Here is a 20,420-nt window from a genome sequence, read left to right as displayed (position 1 = left end):
GGCAAACAGGCATTTTAGAACTGAACATCTCTCATGAGCTGCATATTTCTATTATGTTATATACTGATTATCAGCACCAGAAGGTTGCCAGTATATGTGAAACCCCCCACTGACCACTTCAACCAATTACATTACATTTAGCAGGGGCATAGATTTTGTTTCAAAATTGGGGGGACACATAAGAAACAGGGAAGGTTGGAGGTCCTCCCCCAGGAAATACTGAGAGTCAAACATTTAATTTACTGCATTTACTGATTTTTCTATGCACCAATTTGTGCCTTTCCTCCATCAGTCTCAAGTGGAAATGTCTTTAATTTTGTCAAATTAAAAGCCCTCTGCTACTTTCATGCTTTTATGTTCTTAATATTCAGGGGGACATGTCCCCTGCATCCCCCCGAAAATCTCCTCCTATGAGGTCTAGTTAGTTTGCAAAATGAGGATGAAGGAAGCTGAAATGAGTCATAATTTTCTGCATTACACAAGAAGGGAGAAAAAAGTAGATGAGAGGAGAAGGAAGAGAGGCCTCCGATCCTGCAGATGGTCTGTCAGCTCCATTCAAACAACCAAATACAATCAGCGCTTCGCTTTTACCTGCACATTGCTCTGATGATGAAATTTTCACTTCATCATCAAGAGGAAGTTTATGAATAGATATTCCTTTTCAGACTGAGTCGGTGGGGAGAAGTCATCTCGTCCTCATCACATTGAATCACATTCTGTCATAAATGGTTTGAACTGCTGGTGTACTCGCTATTTCTCTGTGCTGAGGATATTTTTGGCTCTCCAATGTGGCAAACACAGAGATGCACAGAGAAAGAGAGAGAGAGAGAGAGAGAGAGAGAGAGAGAGAGAGAGAGTGATGGCTGTCAGAGGCTCACAGAACTCCCCCGGCAGGCAGTGTGTGAGATCTGGGGCCCTGGGGCCCTTTGGATGGCTCACGCTGAATGGCTGCCCTGGCGAGGTGACCAGGCTCATTGAGAACAGGTTACGAGGGGAAGGGAATGCTTTTGCTCTGCGTTTGGCCCCCTGACCCACTGTCCAACGTCTGCCTTGGCAGCTTTGAAACCCAACATATTTATTTGCAACGCTCTGAAGAGAGAGGGTGGAGCGGCTGTCAGAATAAAGTCATCGTCCTGCTGACAGCTTCATCTGCTGTTGAAGGGCAGCTATGACAGGCGCACAATGTCGCTGCGTCGGCCAGCCCTGGGCGAAGGACTGTCATCTGTGGACATGCTGGGAATCTCGCAACCGTGTCCCCTCCCTCCCCTCTCCCAAGCTCCCTTGATATGCCAGAATTATTTTTTTGGCCCTGTTAGAAATGTTTTTCATCTCAGGGTACAAGGATGTCAACTGGGTAACATGTGGGAACTCTTCGTTGCTCAGAGGGAGTCCATGCTTTTGTTGGTTTTATCAATATGAAGGAGGGAAAAGATCAAGCAGAAATGTATGTGTCCATCATGCCTAAATACATTTATATGTAGAGATATAAATACATGTAAATATAAATATATATCATCTCCCGATAAATCAATGTTCTCTCTAAGCTGATATTTGTTTTGGGAGCTTTGTCTAATTACAGTCAATCAATCCATCACACTGACCAAGTAATAACATCCTGACATGTAAATAAGCTGTTGTTTGAATGTTGGTTGGCTGCACACTGAGGAACCCTGACACACAAAGATATAAACACAAACAGTATAATGTCAGCTTTAAGTAGAAAATCTGCACTTTTTTTATGTGCAACCTTTCTTTAATTAATTACATTTTTTTTCTTTTTTGCAGCACCTAAGATGCACTTTTTCCTCACAGTTTTAGTAATTGATGACCAAACTGACCGAACCACTGCAAGCCAGCACTAAGATGTATAAATGGAGACATAGGCTGACAGCAAAGCGACCTCTGTGTATGGGCCCTGTGCAGGTAATTGCCTTAGCAATGCTCCTGGTGCTGAAGCAGCAGTGCTGCGACCAGTTGGCGTCATGCTAATATGCACGGGGCACCCGTCATCCTTTCCTATCAATAAGTCATTATCTGAGCCATGCTACTGATGGGCATCCTGCAGGCCTCTCTGCAGCTCAGACAAAGAGGATCGAGGGAATGTTGGAATTCTGCCCATGTATGAGGTGTGAATCATGCCACAAAAGGAGCATGAACACCACCACAACATAAATGGGTGTTCAGACTGTATTTAGGTCCCCTCACACTTTTGCAGGTTCAGACTTATTTACTCACTAAATAATCTGAATACTGTCACTATTATTTAGAGGAGAGAAGCTCTGTGTTGATTAAAATGTTGACACATTAATTTGGGGCGAAATCAAGTATTACAATGAGTTAACAGAAATAAGCTTTACAAGTGTTCTGTGGATCTTCTTGCCCTAGATTTTTTCCTCAAGCCTCTTTCACACATGCAGTCTATCCCTAAAATGGGAGCAGGGATATTCAGGAAAATCTGTCCTACCTATTCCCTCTGCAAGACCTGGTGAAATTTTGGGGAAAATGCTGGTACATCTGTGTTGGGGAAAAAAGCAGTAACATTACACAAAGAGGCACATAAAGGGTTACATGCATCTGATGACAGATGCTTACACACAGAGCAAGCAAACCAATCACAAGACAGAGCTGATGATATTTTTAAATGTGCAACTTGTTTACGGCTTAGCTTATCATTATGTTGCAAATGTAATGTCTCACAAACTCGTTGAATTTTAAATACATTGCAGGAACACTGGGCAAAAACAGCTCCTCACCTGGCATGTTACTGAAAATAACGAGAGATGTCTTTGGCCACATACACATTCATCCAGCCTTGCCCCATCATCTTCCTCTATTCAATTTTATGGTGGTTGGCGCATTTAAGTGTTGAATTACGCCATCTGTTGGACCATCCCTTGCCCCATCCATTCCAGCATTGCCATGACATGTGTGAAAGGGTGCATTACGGTAATGCCCCTGAATGGTCAAAGGTCAAGGTCAAATTTATTTATATGGCACATTTAAAAACAACCAGAGTAGACCAAAGTGCTTCACAAGCATAAAAGAAACTAACAAAATACAGAAACACAGCAACAGAGTAGAAATCACTAGCTGTGCCTAAGAAGTTATCTCAGTAATTTATCACAAATTATGTGTGAAAGAGGCTTTTGACTCCTATTGGTGGAGGTTGTTGGGGTCGTATGCAGACACTACTTAGGACTGAAAAAAGTTCTTCCATCTCCTTCATCTACATCTCCTTGGATGTATTTCAGCCAAATACAATTTTGATTTAATTTCCTTGATGTAACCCATTATTAATATTCTGCTAAGAATCAGTTATGATTGAAAGGTAAAGATAACGCAGTAAGGGACAGTGCTGTGGGCTGTAAAGATGAAAATAACATTATAAGTATCAGGTCTCTTATCAAGGAAACTAGACGTGATTATAAGGTTAGTGCAATAAACATTTTTCAAATACTATGATTTTTTTTAAAGAATAGTAATTAATGTCATCAAAATTATTTACTAGATTGCTATAAACGTATATAAATGCAGGATTTGACTTTATCCATTTGTTTAAATATTTTGGTTAAGGTGCTACTGAGTTCATTGTTTCAGTTCCCACTTCTGAAACTAAATCTGTGCTCTCAATCCAGGAAGTCCAGTCAGTGGAATACATTCATGACTTTGAGGTGTTATCAGACACCAAAACACTTCACAGTCCTTAATAATACTATGAGGAAGTATTTTCACAAGCATGGGATTGTGCTATCATCCATCTCTATGATCACTAGATAAACAGAAGTACCCTGTTCAAGTTACAAGTTATCTAGCAGGAATAGGGCTTGCATGTGTTTGACTGGTCCATGCAGCATGTTAGCAGATGACACTGTATAGCTCCGCAACAAAAGGTTAGCCAGGGTCAACTGTAAGAATTGTTAACAGTGTCCTTGTGTGCCAGTGCGTTAGTGTCATTGAAATAAATGAGGAACTCTCGCTTTGACACAGTCTGGCCTAAGTGAGGAAGAACATACAGATAAATGTTGCTGCACTCTACATGCTGCCACAAAATAGCTGAAAAAAAACTTAAAACAAAAATGAGAGAACAAAGCTCAGTGGTTTCCAAATTCTCCTCCTTTGTGGCATTAATCACCCTCCATACAGCCCACAATATCACCACTAAATCTCTTAGCACCATCTCCACCATCAGCTCGAATTACTGTCCACCTCTAATTGATATGAACAATAACAGAAGAAAGCTTGTTAATGGTGAGCATAATTGTCCCAGACAAAAGGCCAAACACCGCAAATCACACTTTACAGCAGGAGTGAGCAGAAGGCGACGTCTGGGCTGCAGCCAGTGAGCAGGGAGGGATATTTCAATGCAGATATCCATCTACCACCTGAATCACATTTCATTACTGGGTCAGCCATTAAAGAGGACGCCAGACTCCAGAAGCCCCACTTTTACGGCCTGATACACAACATGGCATTGTTTCAGTTTGTAGATTTAATGTCTGTAAGATGACATAGGCAACATAGGTACTCTGTGTGTGTGTGTGTGTGTGTGTGTGTGTGTGTATCAGGGGAGAGCAGGGAGTAAGACAATGTGCGTAAGCATGTGTATAAATGTGCTGTATAAAAACCTGATAAAATGTATTCAAATTCAAATTTAAGTTCCATTATTATTACATATTAATCCATTTTCACTTATTTTAAAGGGTCTCCTGTGGCATCCCTCCCGGCATGTGAACCAGTGTCTCACATTAGGTACATTACATTTGGCAGCACAACAAATAACTCCAGCCTGTTGGAGATGTTAAATGAGGTAGACAAGGCTTAAATCCTCCACTGCGTTGATAACTGGCTCAGCACTCTCTCTTTCTAACACACTGCTGCGAGGAGGAGGGTTAACTATCAGCCATAATGTGTAACTGAAGATCAGCTTCCCCCTCCGGCTTCACTCCTCACACTCCCCCCACACCCCTCCTGCTGCACCCTCCACCCTCCAACCCCAGCCCTCCCTCCCCCTCCTAGCATCCCCTGCTGCTGTTGTTGGGGTGGTCTCTGCTTCTGCTGTCACCAAGCCGCCGGTCTTTCAGCCGTCCCGCTCCCTCCCTGTTTTTTTTTTTTTTTTTGCCGCTCTCTTAGGCGTCACAAGATTACTGAAGCAGTGCTGACATCTCTATCAGCCTGACCTAACACTCTGCCCTTTTCCTCCCTCCCTCTCCTCTCCTCTCCTCCTCCAACACTCCAGGATCCATCACACTCTGGCCTGAGCCGCTCGCTACCTCACATTAAAAAAAAAATAAAAGGGGAAAACAAAAACACAAAAAGAAAAATACAACTAAGTTTTCCCTCTCCAACAGGCAGCACATGAAATAAACACTTCCCTGCCTCCAGCACTCCACAGTCATTTTGATAAGACTGCTCTCTTTTTCAACTCAGAGACATTTCTGAGAGATATTTCCAGAGGGGCATCCCTGTGGTTTAGTCGGCTAAAGTGTTATCGACTACATAGCTGTGATGTGTTTAAATTAGGGACCTTTAACTTAATCATGCTCCTTCCCACCCATCCATCCATTTCTTTTTTCAGGTGTGCAATATGATAGAAATAAAAATCTACTTTTAAAAGCACTTCCACAGAATTCTTTCTTAAATGTTTTTTTGCTGCATTACAACAGTGTTACCCAGTGGACGGCAAAGTTGGTCTGTCAGTCAAACTGAAATATCTCTACAACTATTCAATGACATTTTGTTACAACATTGATGGTCCCCAGAGGATGAATCCTAATAACTAATAACCTGGTGAACCTCAGACTTTTCCTCTACTGCCACCAAGAGGATAATACTTTTGGTTTTGTGTGAAATGTCTCAACAACTGTTGGATGTTTTGCCGTGAAATCTGGATCCAGTGTTGCCAAAAGTACAATAATCATTATATGTGTATAATTATTTTGCCCTCTGTACAATGTACTATCAGTAATGCCAAAAAGTGCCATGAAGTATGATAATTTGACCATACTGTGATGCTTCTAATTATCATAGTGACTGGTTTTAGTCTGCATTGTCTCATTTTAATACAGTTCCTACATCTGTGTTTGCGCATCCCTTGTCATGTGACTTCTTTCCAGCAAATCATACTTGGTCTACTCGCAAGCACAGCTGTCGTTGTGGAGCTTGAACTCCCTCATTAAGGTACGCTACGAGTTGAATTGTTATGAATGCACCAGTAAGCCCAGTTATTTATCAAATTAGCTTGTCTTATGGCCTTCACTGTTTTCATGCAGAGTACGAGCAGGCTTCCAGTCATGTAATTATATTTTGTATTAGTAGGCTTCACAAAAATTGTCAGACTGATAGACTTATGTTCTTATAGATACTACTTTCCACGCATCATAGCTATATTTTCTTGCTTTGAAAAAACAATGTGGGTAGATTTGTCGGTGCATCAAAAAGTTGTTTAAATATGTGTTTTGTAAAATTACACATTTACGACTATTAATTGCTGTGTTATGACTTGCACACAATAATTTTCAAGATACTATAATTATAAGCCTCTGGTATCATAGTTTCCCATCTGGCAACGCTGTCTGGAACACACATGCACGCCCCACTCATGATAAATGGTAATAACTTTGCTGATCCTCCAACTCGTCATTTTGTGCCATTATTAGCTTTAGTGCCAGCCATGCTAACACACTCAGCTCAGATGCTGAATATGTTAAACTTTATACATGCTATACATCAGAACATTTAGACTGTCTGGCTTGCATGTTAGCATGCTACATTCCACTCAGAACATGACTGTGCTTCAGTACAAACTAACAAGGCTGGCTGTGTACTCTAAATAACAGTTTTGTATATAATTAAATGAAATGTGCATTTCTGATTTTTCACTGGTCCTAAAAATGAAAAATAATTTGATTTGAGAGTTAAGGGCCAAAGAACAAGAGATTCTGGCGTCTGCAGGCATTTAATATGATGCTATACAAGGCATAAACAAGAGAAGAGGATTTGTAAGAATGATTTTATGGAGTTTTACATGCATTTTGAGAAAATATGGCTTACTTTTAGACCACCAGTGTGACAAAGCAAAATCGATATAGCAACAGATGTAAAATTGTTTACAGACCAGATTTTCTGCTCAGAGCAGAGATGGGGAAAATCAAAGAGCATGCCTGGTGATTTCATGCAGAGGATGAAAACAGTCATTTAGTCTGATCACTGCACACGTTATTGGCTATCATCTTACAATGTTACAACGGAAGCTTCGAGCAACAAGTTAACAAATGATATGATGTATAATGCCGATGCTGATTGCAAAAAGTTGGATGTTTTCTGTTTTATTGGGAATTTGGCCATGTATAATGGAAACAAAGCCACGTATTTGCCCTTCAGACTTGTTATATGTCCTTTTCAGCTCACAGCCCCTCAGTGTTAATGACGAACAGTCTGAAAAGCACAGCAAGGACAACACTATCCACACCACTGTGTGCATTCCTCACAACGGCTTTAATATCATCATAAGTGCACTTGTACTGTTAGAGTGCTCATACATATAAATCTTAACAACATGAAATGTGTCTATACAGTATAGTATACATTCACTGCAACAGCCTGTACTTCATCACTATGGGAACCCAGAGGGAGCCATCAGAGAGACGACGGCTCTTCCAGAATCTCTAACACTGATCGGACTCACGCCAAACTCAAGGTCTCCATTTTAAACTGCCGTATATGTGATACGTCTTTTCCTCCATGAAGTCTTGCATTGTCCTGCACCTTCAGCATGTACAGCGCTATTCTTAGCGATCAATATGTCTCTGCACTGGTTTAAGAAAAACAAATGCCTGTAATTTTTTGTTCCCACTGGATGAAGAGATTCTAATTCTGGGCTTTTCAGACATATGACCAGTTTCCCTTTTCATAAGTTATATTGAATTTCCCCGGCTGAATGCTGTCTTTGCTCGCCGGCTGCATTCATCCAATAACCCCCCAGTGTTAGCTTTTGAGATTTGTGAGGGGAATGATTTTCATCTGCAAACAAACTGCTGGTCTTGATAGAATTCCTCAGTCGCTCCAGCCTGAGTGTTGTTATTAAGCAACCTAAAATGACACAGTCTGCAGGGGGGCCTGCCAGTGGAAAGATGCTGTCCATTAGCTGTCAACAATGACCACTGGGTCTACCCTCCCATGGGACTGGCAAGCAAGGCATCGTCTCATCCCGAGTCTGGCTGAGAGATCACACAGGCCCCATTGTCTCAAGCAGCCCGGGGTCTTATTGTAGCAGCGCCTCTGGGAAAGGACGAGCCTTCACGTCCGTAGTCTGTTAAAGAATGGGCTTTCTCCTGGCTACGGCCATGAAAACTGTAAGGGATGAATCTAGGGGAACACAGAGAGGCTACGGAGTAGATTTGGAATAGGGGCACCCCTCCTTAGACGAGTTTGGAGTCCCCATCCAGACCTCCCTCTCCCTCTCCCAGTGCTGACCTCCCTTCTCCACCTCTGTTTAATAATGCCTGGGCCTTGGTCATTATTTTGGGCAGATGGAGACGGGGGCAGGCAGTGAAAGGAGCTGGTGTCACTCCTGAGGAGAGGATGGTAGGGATGACAGAGAAGAAAAAGCGAATCAGAGAAAAGATCAAAAGCAGAAGCTCGCCTTTCACTCGCCTGAAAGCGCTAAAGAGGATAAGGAACGATCGGGCCTGGGGTCTCCTGTCCTCTCTGGCAATTAGACTCAGCTGATGGAGAGAAAGGCGTGAATGGCAGGGTTCAAGGCCCTCTCTAGGACTCACACAACGGGAAGGAGTTTTTTCCCCGACGCCTCCTTTATCTTCCTCTCCTTTCAGAGTGTCAGAAATGCAGCTGAAATATCTCTCCAAAAAGACAGCACAATCCCCAATGCCAAACCTTAATCACGGTGGCTGATGAGATTGGGGGGGGGGGGGTTTGAGAGAAAACACACATTCTTTTCACAATTCATCTTTACACTTTATATGAGGCCAGGATTCAAGGGAGGTGTAGTCGGTTTATATGTGATAATTAAATTGAACAAATTAGAGTCCATATTTTCATGAGACAGGAGGATATATTGCATCCTGCGATAATGTTAAACACAAATAAACTACCATCCCTCATTGATTTTTAACATGTATTATACAATAAAACTGTTTTCAATAGCTGGGCTGATATGAAAACCATGTATGTAACCTTGCCCATTAATTTCAGAATAAAGAAAATATACAGAAAAGTAGAAAAAGTGCTAAAGTTGCTTCAAACTAATTCAGTGAAAGTGCATAATAAATTAGCATGTGTGCATCAGTAAACAGATGTTACTTCCCTGATGGAGGGGCAGCCATGATGGTTTTGTACAATAGGTTCGACTGTTTCATACAATTTAGTATTCTTTTTTTTTTGACTAGAGAGCTGTCTCGGGCACGGCCACAGCAACATGTCCCACAGGAGCCTATTACCATCTTCTACATATGCAAGAGTTCCAATAGGCTGTCTATCATCCTCACAGAGGGACACGCAGCTTTTGCTACAACTTTAACAGCTTGTCATAAGAGGCGCACAGGGGATTTCAATTACGCAGGTCATCAGAGAGTGAAGAAACTGTATTTGGGTCACACATGTTTAATTTGAACATATATACTTTGGTAAAGGTTGCTAAAAAGCCATTTGTTAAACCAAAGAAAAATAAAACCAGCTAAGCTTGGTGTGGCTAAGGAGCCATGTGGTACGCAGAGGGGACAAAATGGACACAAACTTTTGAGGGATTAAATGCTATGTTTAAAAAGTAGGTTTGTCTGTGGAGTCCTCCCTTCAGAGGTTTGTTCAGGCCTAGCAGTGTAGACCCCAACCCATAATCCTCCTGCAGACACACCTGTAGAGGAGAGTATAAAGACCCTGGACTGAACTGAGTCAGACATCAACCTTCAAGGAGTCTCTCCACAGCAGCTCTCCACAGAAGCTCCACAGCCTCCAGACCGACCCTGAAGATGACTCTCTCTGCCAGCCTGCTGCTGCTGCTGCTGCTTGGCCTCTCTCAGGCACTTCCTCTCCAGCAGGAAGGAGGAGAAGAAGAAGTCCCAGACACCGTGGACATCACCACCAGGATTCTGACCACCAACAACGGCACCAATGAGATGCTGCTGGAAGGAGACCTGCTGCTTCCCACAACCAGAAATGCCATGACGTGCTGGTACAATAGCTGCCTGTGGAAGAAAGCCTCCAACGGCATGGTGATGATCCCCTTCACCGTGAGCAGTGAGTTCAGCAGCTGGGAGAGGCAGAAGATCGACTACGCCATGAATGCCTTCCACAGCAGCACCTGCCTCCGCTTCGTCCCCCGTCAGAGCGAGTACGACTACATCAGCATTGAGAACAAAGCCGGATGTTTCTCCGCTCTGGGCAGAGCAGGAGGCAAACAGGTGCTCTCTCTCAACAAGCAGGGCTGCCTCTACCACGGCATCATCCAGCACGAGATCAACCACGCTCTGGGCTTCCAGCACGAACAGACCAGGAGCGACCGCGACTACTACGTCAGGATCAACTGGGAGAACATCAACCCGCAGATGGCCTACAACTTCTACAAGCAGGCCACCAACAACCTGAACACTCCCTACGACTACTCCTCCATCATGCACTATGGAAGAACAGCCTTCACCATCCAGTACGGGAAGGACACCATCACCCCCATCCCCGACCCCAACGTCCAGATCGGCCAGAGGCAGGGCCTGTCCTACTGGGACATCGCAAGGATCAATGCACTCTATAGCTGCTAATAACAATGTACTGATCAAAGTTGTCATTTCTGAAAACAAGTTTGTCTTAGAATATTCTTTCAGGAGCAGACAGCAAAATCTCAGATTTAGTCATGAATCTGTGAAGTGTCTGATACCGTACTTAATAAAATTAAAGCTAACATTCAATTTTTGTTTCATGTATCATTTATCTATTTCTACTCAGGAAACTAAGCTCACATATACACTAGCAAAATTGCAAACTTGAAACATCCACCATCTAATCTCACCAGGTTTTCATTTAAAGGATTAGTCAGCTTCTATTATATATTTTTCTTGTTGTCAACAAATCCCATGAAAAGACCAAAACCAACAATGAATTGATCCTACCAACAAGTGTTGTCTGTGTATCCAAAGCCTTATGTAGCTCATTCCACTCTGTCATAAACCTCCATAGTTATCCTTCCTTCATTACCATGAGCATGGACACTGTGGTTTATTTTAACTCAGTCCCACTTGTCCTGCTGCTGTGAATGCTACATCAGTGATTCCCAAACAGGATCTGAGGTACCTCTGCTGTTGCCAGGAGGTAGGTGAAAAGACTGAGAGTGGCTCAAATGATCTGACAAAATAGAAACAATGATGAGGCCTACATAGAAAATATAAATATATCAGCACATAGTGTCCACTACAACACCTATGCCTATGTGTTGCAGTTAAGAATGTGTGAAAATTATAGCAAGCATGCAGAAAGTTAAAACAGTAGGCTAAGCTGAAAGTAATGGATAAATGGTTGTACTAGCCAGCTAAAACTAGTAATGGATAAAGACTAAAATGGATAGCTCATATTAATGGATAAATGGTTTGTAACTGCTAGCTAAAGTAATTGATGAATTGTTCAAATAGTAATTAGTACTGATTTGCATATTTATCTAAAATTCACAAGTAAATGGTAGTAGTCCAGGAGCTAGCTAAAACTAGTAATGGAAAAAGATTTAACTATCTTGCTAAAAGTAATGGATAAATGGTTGGAATAAATAGATAAATAAATAGATAATTGATAAATTGGTCAAACAGCTAGCTGTTACTTGTAAAGGATAAATATTTGAAAATACTGTAGGCTATATCGCAAATTCATGGATAAATGGTAGTAGCCTAATAGCGTGGTAAAACTAGTAACTGATAAATTAATAGATTTAAATAGCTAAATGTAATGGATAAATGGTTGTAACAGTTAGCTAAAAGTAGGCCTAATTAAGAATTACATAGAGAGGTACAAATATTATGAATAGTTGAAGTTTCCAGCTTCACTGTAAAGAGAAACTATTTGTTTTAACTTAAAATACTTGTTGGGGCTGCTTTAAAATTTGAAGTTGACTTAATTTGAGACAAGTTGAGTTTATTTCTTACTGATTCAACTTGTCTTTTAAAATTCAGTTGACTTCAATTTTTAAGGCAGTCCGGACACTAACTTTTTTAAGTTGAAACAAAGAGTTTATTTCTACAGTGTTAGGCCATTCAGAGGGGTAGCTTAAAAACTTCACCAAACTGAAAGAAAAAAAAAATTGACAAGTCACTGAAATTGAGTGTGTGTATATAGATTTATTTATTTAATTTAACCGAAAATTGAAAAGTGAATAAGGGACTACACCGCAGGAGCAATGCATACACTCATTTGTCCATAGTTGAAAATATTCCCCAACAAATGGACTATATTTACGCCTGTTTGAGTAGTGTTTGCTACAAACTGTGCCCAGCTGCTTTCGAAAAACATATAACTATGTATAAAAACAGTTTTTGAAGGTCTGCATCCTCAGTAGGAACATGTAATTAATTTAAATAGTTACACAGAAGAATGGGTGAATCACACACATCCTGCAGATCAGTGGATCTCGCCTGTTGAAAAGAGCAAACACTTTAGAAAAAAACAAACCCTTCAAAAGATTTAAAAATGGCAATAAACACAAAAATATGACTGTGATTGTTGCAGTTTCTTGGAGGGCAGTTTGAGGTCTGTTGCCCCGTACAGACTTTTACTAAGTAAGTCAATACACACTGTGTATCTCTGTGAACCTTCTATTCATTTACACCTGGCACTGTGTGATCCGAACACAATTTTGAGGAAAAGATCGTTGATAAAAATGGGTACTATTTAAGAACTGTCTGAAACAAAACAGATACAAAGACAAAGTACGAACAAAAGGCCAACTTAATATCAGCATGTTGGTCTCTGTCATAAAATCATTTTGCATCTCCTCTGTCAATCAGAGCTGTCGGCTGTTGGTAGCCTCAGGCTCTTCTGGATCAAAGGCTTTGATGTTGGCCTGCTCCGGGACGACACCGTCGCCCCACAGCCTCTGGGCAGCAGCTCAGCTAGTACACACTCCGCCTGTGATTTACCTGGACCCAGACTCCCTCAAGGATTGTTAACACTACGGGGAGTGGTGGGGGGCATGTGAGCTGTCCACATGGCCAAAATCAAGCTCATTACTGAGAGTAATGATTGTTGAATGAGGATAAAACAACCGTGATAAGCCAAACATTAAAAAAAGAAAGAAACTTAATACAAAATGGTTGAACACATTTGAGACAATGAATTTTACATACTGATCTTACCTACTTATTTCTTACTTATTCAGTTTCTTGCCAATTCCAACCCAGCAGTTTAAAAAGCCCTACTTTACAAACCCATCAGCAGATTAATAGTTGCTAGCAAACGATCAACAGCAGTGATAATAATAATGATTTCTTATTGTCAGAGCAATTTTGTGATAATTATACATCTCTCAAAGTAATATTTCACTGACAAAATGATCAATGTATATCAATTACTCACCCTGAGTTACCTAAAATTTGTGAGGAAAACTGTTTTTCTGGCACGTCTCCCTGGTGAACGAAGAATCCAAAAATTCTTTAACAACAGCAGAACTATATCAAAACATTCATTTACAAACTGTCACACAACTTCTGCAGTACAATCCAAGTCTCCAGTTGTATGCTCAGTAACACATTCAGACACATGCATTTTCCCTAAAACCTTACTACTGTAATTAAAACACTCCCACAAACGAGGGGCTGGATAAACAAGACTTGGATTATACTGTACGAGTTGTGTGAGTGTTTGTAAACAGATGATTTGCTGTTGTTAAAAGTGGCCCCCATTTACTTTAATTCATCATGACGTTTCTTTGTTTTTGGATTCTTCATTCACAGTAGAGGCAGGCGAGAAAAACAAGGTTTTCTTCACGAATTCAGTGGAACATGGTGTGAATAACTGATACACAAATGATCATTTGTGTGTGAAGCATTCCTTTAATTTGAGTGATGAAATGACAAATAAAATAAACAGATATGATTCTTTTTCAGATGCTCAAGAAAATTATAATCATAATTAGAATTTAATGGCAATACAACAACATGAGAGTGTGAGGGTGTAGTGTTACAGAAATAGAGACAAAATGAGCCACAAACCAACCAACCAGGCTTGCTGTCAGTTGCTGTTGCTCAGTGGAATTATTTGATGGTGGGAACCAGTTAAAACACTGTATTGCCCATTAGACCCCTTCATGCCGTCTCCACACACACAAATGGTCCATGCTGGACATAGTTATTAATGCATTAGTAAAGACTGTTAATGTACAATAATAGACATTCACACCCTCTACAAAGCTTTATATGCAGTGCCTCTGACTGCACACACACAGACACACAGACACACAGACACACAGACACACACACACTGAGTCAGACACAGCTGAGTGTTCTCAGGTCTGATATTGAGTTATAACAAGTCTTTTGAGACCGATCAGCCGCTGTATTTGTGGCTCATCAGAATGCGTGTGCCACATCACATTAGTCCCCACGTGTGAACCGTGATTTTACTTGGTAATTTTGAAGCGTCTCGCTGCCTATACATATTCATGCTGAGCCTATAAGTGTCAAATTGAGATGTCCTTCCAGTGTCCTTGACAGCGGGTTATTAATATTGAATACCTAAGTCAACATTATAACTAGATGAAGAGATATACAGGTCATCATCTGCCACATTCTCCACACCCTCTGTCCTCAAGACAATTGGACAAATCATCAAATTATTTCCTATGGCGCAGCATTGTGTAGGATATGATGTGTATGTTGTATGGAGCAGTTATAGATTACTTCTTTAGAGGAGGTGTTATTGTTATTTCTCAAACAATCCAGTGTTAACAGACATCAATTACACTCTAAATGCCGACATCTGAAGTATCTAATCTGATCAATCATCAAATACTTTCAGATGCAACACAGTTGTTTAGCATTTGACACCAAAATTATGGGATTTCTTAGTGTATTTCATTAAAGCACTTTTCCTCTAATTTGACTCATTTCTCATTTAAGAGGCTGCTGACTTCGAGCCCACGCGCTCTGACTTAAAAGCCATAAATCCCGGGGTATTACTCTGAACGCCAACATCTTAGCTATTCCAATTCTCCAATCCCTAAATTGGTGCGGCTGTTGTTGCTTGTGGCTGGTTTTAAAATCCTCCTCCTGCTCCTGAGCGGCGTGCAGCCCAGTACCAGAGGTTTGTGTGGCTGCTGTGCTTGATAGGATGCTGGCTGCAGGCATCCCGTCACAGCAGCTGAGAGGAGGTCGCGGAGGTCCTCCTGCTCATGGCGACGCCCAAGGGCCATCAACACAGCGGGGAGCCCGGGTGCCGGTGAGGTCTCGCACAGCTTCGCCTTGCTTCATGAAAGCCTAATGAAGAGAGGGGGGCTTGCAAACTGTGCTGTTAGACGCCCACAATCCTGCAGCACGGGAGCACGGAGAGGATGAATGCAGGGGAATTCAAAGAGATGCAGCACAGAGCTGAGACAGAGAGGCAGAATATATACTAAACTGTGATTGTGTGCATTTATTGCTGTTAGAAATGAGACACAAAGTCTTCATCATTGATTGTCATTAATAAATAAAGTGTGTACAGATCTGGCCCCATCCCATTCACAAGCAAAGAGTAAAACATAACAGAGTACAGGGCAACCTCTATGTAGGATGAATAAACACATAATGCAGGCACTCATATTTGCATATAAAAATAAGTCCACATGTTGAAGTAAAATCAGTCAATATTGTATGAACATCACTGTATATCTTAAATGTAAGAAACAAAGTGATATGATGCAGAATATTTGCTACTTACTTATGTTGCTGTATGTGGACATACAAGAGGCTCAATTTTGAAAAAGTGTCTTATAATGTCTTCTGACTGATGCACTTTACTGTCATCCCAGCAACAATTTTGTTATTTTTTTCAAATGGTTTATAATCCATTTTGGAGTCTGCACATCTATCAATGTAAATTATGTAAAAATATACACACAAATATTACAAACCAAGCATATACATTCAATATAATACAAAGTGACATCTCAGCTGGTTTTAGGACACAACCAGCAGCCAGGAAATATAAAACAAAACAGCTTCTGATTGATAATCTTAAAGAATAAACTGTATATACAATAAAACACCTCCAATCACTGGAAATAATTTCACAAACTCCTCCAGTGCGGGGTCCTCAGTATGGACATCTTTGGTTGAAAGGTGCTGGTTGATGTGAGCGGTGCTGAGCTGTGAATCACCACAGCAACTTAAGATTCAAACCTACCACGCACCCCGAGACAAGCATTTCCTCTGGAAACAGTTTCTAAGTAGGAAGCCTACAAGAGTTTCTTCTTCTTGCTGCCTCTCATCTCACTGTACTGAACCTGCAGGAAAAAGAGTCACATTAGTGTCAGAGAAACATACATGTGAAGCTATTAGACCTTTCACCACTGACACATTACGCTTTGTCCATCTCGTAGTGCTTTTATGAGACCACCATTCAAAATAAACATTTTCACAGATGAAGCGTATGACCAAGGACTACAGCGACTAAGCAGGTTGACTGTGGTTGTGGTACAGACAAAACAGCAGTGGTCAGCTGAGAAACTAGGGAGAGTCACCGTCACTAAACCCAGAGGCCCAGGGGCATCGCAGAAGGAGAGGGAGGAGGCAAATGGGGTCAAACAGCTTAGAGACAAAAGGACAGAGAAAGAGAGATACGGTGGGTAAAAACAGAGAAGACAGAGAGGAAATAAAGGAAGGAAAGGGGACACACATGGAAGAGGAGAGACGGGGAAAAAAGAGCGAAGCCAGTAGTTTTCTTGTGAAAAGCTTAACCTTTTAAAGGTGTCTGGTTTAAAGACATAAGGTAGCCATTTGGGGCCATCACTGCAAAATACTGCAACCCTTGTAACTTTTGTCAAAAGAGTATTATCACAAGTATTTTTTTTTTCTATTAAAATGATAGTAATGTTTGTCATGTTATTCACATTACTGATGATAACTTATCATAAATCTCAACGTGTAAATATTTGGTGAAAGCACCAAAAGTCAACTCAAAAACATTGTGTCGCCCAGCCCTAGCTCAAACTTATTTTGTTTCTTTTTGGTTGATGTATGTGTTCAGACTGATGTTTTGCTCTTGCTGAGGTCGGGGGGTTCATGCAGGAGACACCAGCAGCAGCAGCGTCTCCTATCTCAGCCTGGGAACAGCCTGCCCTGCAAAGCAGCTAAACAGCAGACCTCCACCAGGGATGTATCATGACCAAAACACAACAGAAATTATACAGGGCTTCATAATTATACAGATGAAGCTAATTATACAGACAAGAGGGAAGAATGCCTGGGAGTTGTTGTAGTAAAATGCAAAGCAAGCGGGCTCTGGGATTTTGGGCTTCCTGGCCGGCTGATCCAGCGGGGCTTACCTTCTGCACATCTGAAGGCACCCTCGACAGGAAATCAAGCACTTCATTGTTGTCAATGCTGTACGGGTTCCGTAATTTCTTGGTGAATTTATTGATACCTAAAACAGAAATTCACACCAACATATCATTAACACTAGTCTCTTGTGGCTGCGCTCTTTGTTTCCACACAAACAAATACCTGCAGAGGAGATTCTCGTTGTCCAAGAACTATTGCTGCGAGTACAACAGTATGTGGCTTTTTCTTCTTTTACTTTCACTTTATTGGCTGGAAGACTTGCAGTGTTGTACACTCTAGTCATTCAGACAATAACCTTGACTTTTTAACAATAGGATACGCTTCAATTCATACAGCACATTAATGTTAAAAAGATAATGGGGAAGAACTCTCAGCAGCCAGAAAATATAAAAAGCAAATACTCCTGCAACCTTGTAAATCTTATGAATAATAGAAAGATCAAATGGAAATAAATGAAAATAAAAGGAAAGAGGAAGGAGAATTTTTACTATCATGGCAAATTAAGACTAGTTCGGTACTCAGCTAAAATAAAGGCAAACAGGCATCAACACAAAACAGATGACACAGTAAACAAACAGTAAACAATCAACACAGTGCTTGAGACTCACCCCATATTAAAACCACATAGCGTATTGGGATGTAGTATGTAAGGATGGTTGCGATGACAAAGATCAGGAATGCCAGGCCAGACAGGAACGGCACTGACCAGTTGAAAGTGCTGCCAAGTTAAGATCATAAATATCAGTAAGTATCGAGGAAGAATGCATCAGATTAATTCACTGACAGGTCATAAAATACAGTGCTTGTTGAGGTAATGAAAATGTATGTGAGGCCACTCTAATGCAGATTTTTTTTTTTTACTGGTTAATTACGGGACAAGAGAATTTCGGATATTTCATGACAGTCTCATCCATTTCATACTGCAATCATACACATTTGAGATGCCTCTGGCTGAAATACAAACATACTGAGCTGTAATTGACAATGGATCTTCAGTTCTTACTTTTTAATCCTCTCCCCAAAACAGGCGATCTCCTCCAACAGGTTCTGAAGGGTGATGATGATGTCTTGGACCATGTGGATTTTCTCCATCAGCCCTTTTCTCTCCGACTCCTACAGCAGAAAACAGAACAAACAAGACACAAAGTCTTCATACGGTTCAGAAGGGTGTGTTAACTCATGACAGTTTGTACTAGTGCGGAATTTAATTGAGAGGAAAATGGATCATTTTCAGCAGCTAATTATATTAGAATTTCAACACAAGTGCACACTTATAAAAGAAAAGACTGCCTTCGTGAATCAAACAAAAAGTTTGTGCTGGTTGAAAGAGGTGTTTGCTATAATACATAGTGACAGACTGTCAGACATGCAGCTCATTAAATTACTCCTGAAATTACTATCAGCATCAAATAACACTGATTAAATCCATGGCTGAAAAGGAGGTGAAACTCCAATACAAGCACAAACAATTAAAAAAAACCAAATAATTTGTAATTTGTTAATTTACATTAAAGTGTTTTACAAAGATATTTTGGCCATTGTTTATTGAGCTGTATGTGTGTATGTGTTATGATGTGGTTTTGTGTAAACAGTTTCACCCTGACTTTCTAAATTAGATTATATATATCACAAAATGTTTCCTGGTTAAAGAAAGGCTAAAGAAAAAGAAGTAAACTGCTGAAAATAAAAAAGGTTAAAGTATTATTTATTACATGATTAATTAAAACAGAGCTCTTCTGAAGTAGACTAAATCTGAATATCATGAATATCTTAATTTTAGTTTGCTTAACAAAGAAAAAAAAATGGATTAAAAAAAAATCAAAAGATGGGGGGTGCGCTATCAGCTCAACTATACAGTAACAAAGCTTTAACAGCTTTATGTGGTCCAACGTATCGCATTCTCAAGGCCACAGATTTCATCCCTACCTGACTTAATAATAATGTCTATCAAAATGTCACTGAGAAAGACACCGGAACACTGAATCAGACTCATTCACTGCCACTCTGCATCTGCAAAATGCAAAAATCAAGGCAGATACTAAACAGGCAGGTTTGAAAGTGGCTTTTTAAAGTGCGAGCTCTTCAGAATGGGACTGGACTTCACATTATGAAAGAGACGAGGCTCTTTCTCAGGCTCATCCAGATCCCAGGAGGGAAGGCTGGCTTTAAAGTAAACAGAGAAGACCAGACTCTCTGAAGATCTCTGGAGTGAGAGCCAGACTTCAGACAGAGACACGGCCACATGTCCACATCAAACACAGGGAGGCTGAGGGAGGGTTAGAGGACTGAAGAGAGGAGCCGGTGTTGGTGGGGTGGTGGTTATCGGGGGACTGTTTACTGGCCAAAGCCATGGTCTTTGTCACTATGTGATCTCTGTGATATACGAGTGCTTTGCTCAGAAACACAGCGAGGGATTGCTGGCTCAGTTCCACCCAGACACTGGGGATGAGCCTGGGAAAAGGGGATGAAACCTGGGATGTTCCACATGCACAGTGACTTATCAGTCTCAAAACCCACATGTAAGACAATTTACTTTCACCTCAGTCAAATATCCATCAAACCCCCCTCATTGCACTAAACCACTTCAGCCATTTTAGGGTCATATTCCCACTAAAACCAGTATGAGAACCACTTTACATGGTGCCGCGGCAGACCATTCAAAACATCTACAATAAACTGCTGTCATTCTGGAGGAATATTTCATTGCCTAAAAGCATTGTAACACTTTCAACGCCAACTTCTAAAATGAGCTTTGAAAAAGCATGTCTAAGTGCTGTCATTAGTTCCATATTGATGGTATTATATGGTGTGTTAAGCTCAGGGACTTTCCCAAATGCAGCAGAACCTTTTCCCCCGCCCCTCTATTAGCATATGAATGTGTTGTGACATGTGGAA

At 41.0% G+C, this 20,420-nt stretch overlaps 2 protein-coding genes across 4 annotated transcripts in view; one reads left to right on the top strand and one right to left on the bottom strand.

Annotated features, from left to right (window-relative positions):
* The first annotated feature begins 9,983 nt into the window (after positions 1-9,983).
* On the top strand, positions 9,984-10,769 carry LOC125902834 (high choriolytic enzyme 2-like). The gene has a single exon (XM_049599469.1). The coding sequence runs from the start codon at positions 9,984-9,986 to the stop codon at positions 10,767-10,769; it is 786 nt and encodes a 261-aa protein (XP_049455426.1).
* A 4,824-nt stretch (positions 10,770-15,593) lies between these two features.
* mctp2b (multiple C2 domains, transmembrane 2b) overlaps positions 15,594-20,420 on the bottom strand; it is a 43,549-nt gene continuing 38,722 nt past the window's right edge. For all 3 annotated transcript variants that reach the window (XM_049600302.1, XM_049600310.1, XM_049600317.1), the window contains 4 exons: positions 18,529-18,638; positions 18,134-18,243; positions 17,510-17,607; positions 15,594-16,468 (listed from right to left, as the gene is read on the bottom strand). In XM_049600302.1, the coding sequence (XP_049456259.1) occupies positions 16,421-16,468; positions 17,510-17,607; positions 18,134-18,243; positions 18,529-18,638 (366 nt within the window). In that variant the 3' untranslated portion in view covers positions 15,594-16,420. The remainder of the gene's footprint in view (positions 16,469-17,509; positions 17,608-18,133; positions 18,244-18,528; positions 18,639-20,420) is intronic.

The sequence above is a fragment of the Epinephelus fuscoguttatus genome, linkage group LG2 (genome assembly GCF_011397635.1).
Source record: "Epinephelus fuscoguttatus linkage group LG2, E.fuscoguttatus.final_Chr_v1".
NCBI lineage: Eukaryota > Metazoa > Chordata > Actinopteri > Perciformes > Serranidae > Epinephelus > Epinephelus fuscoguttatus.
This window is presented reverse-complemented; position numbering and strand designations above follow the sequence as displayed.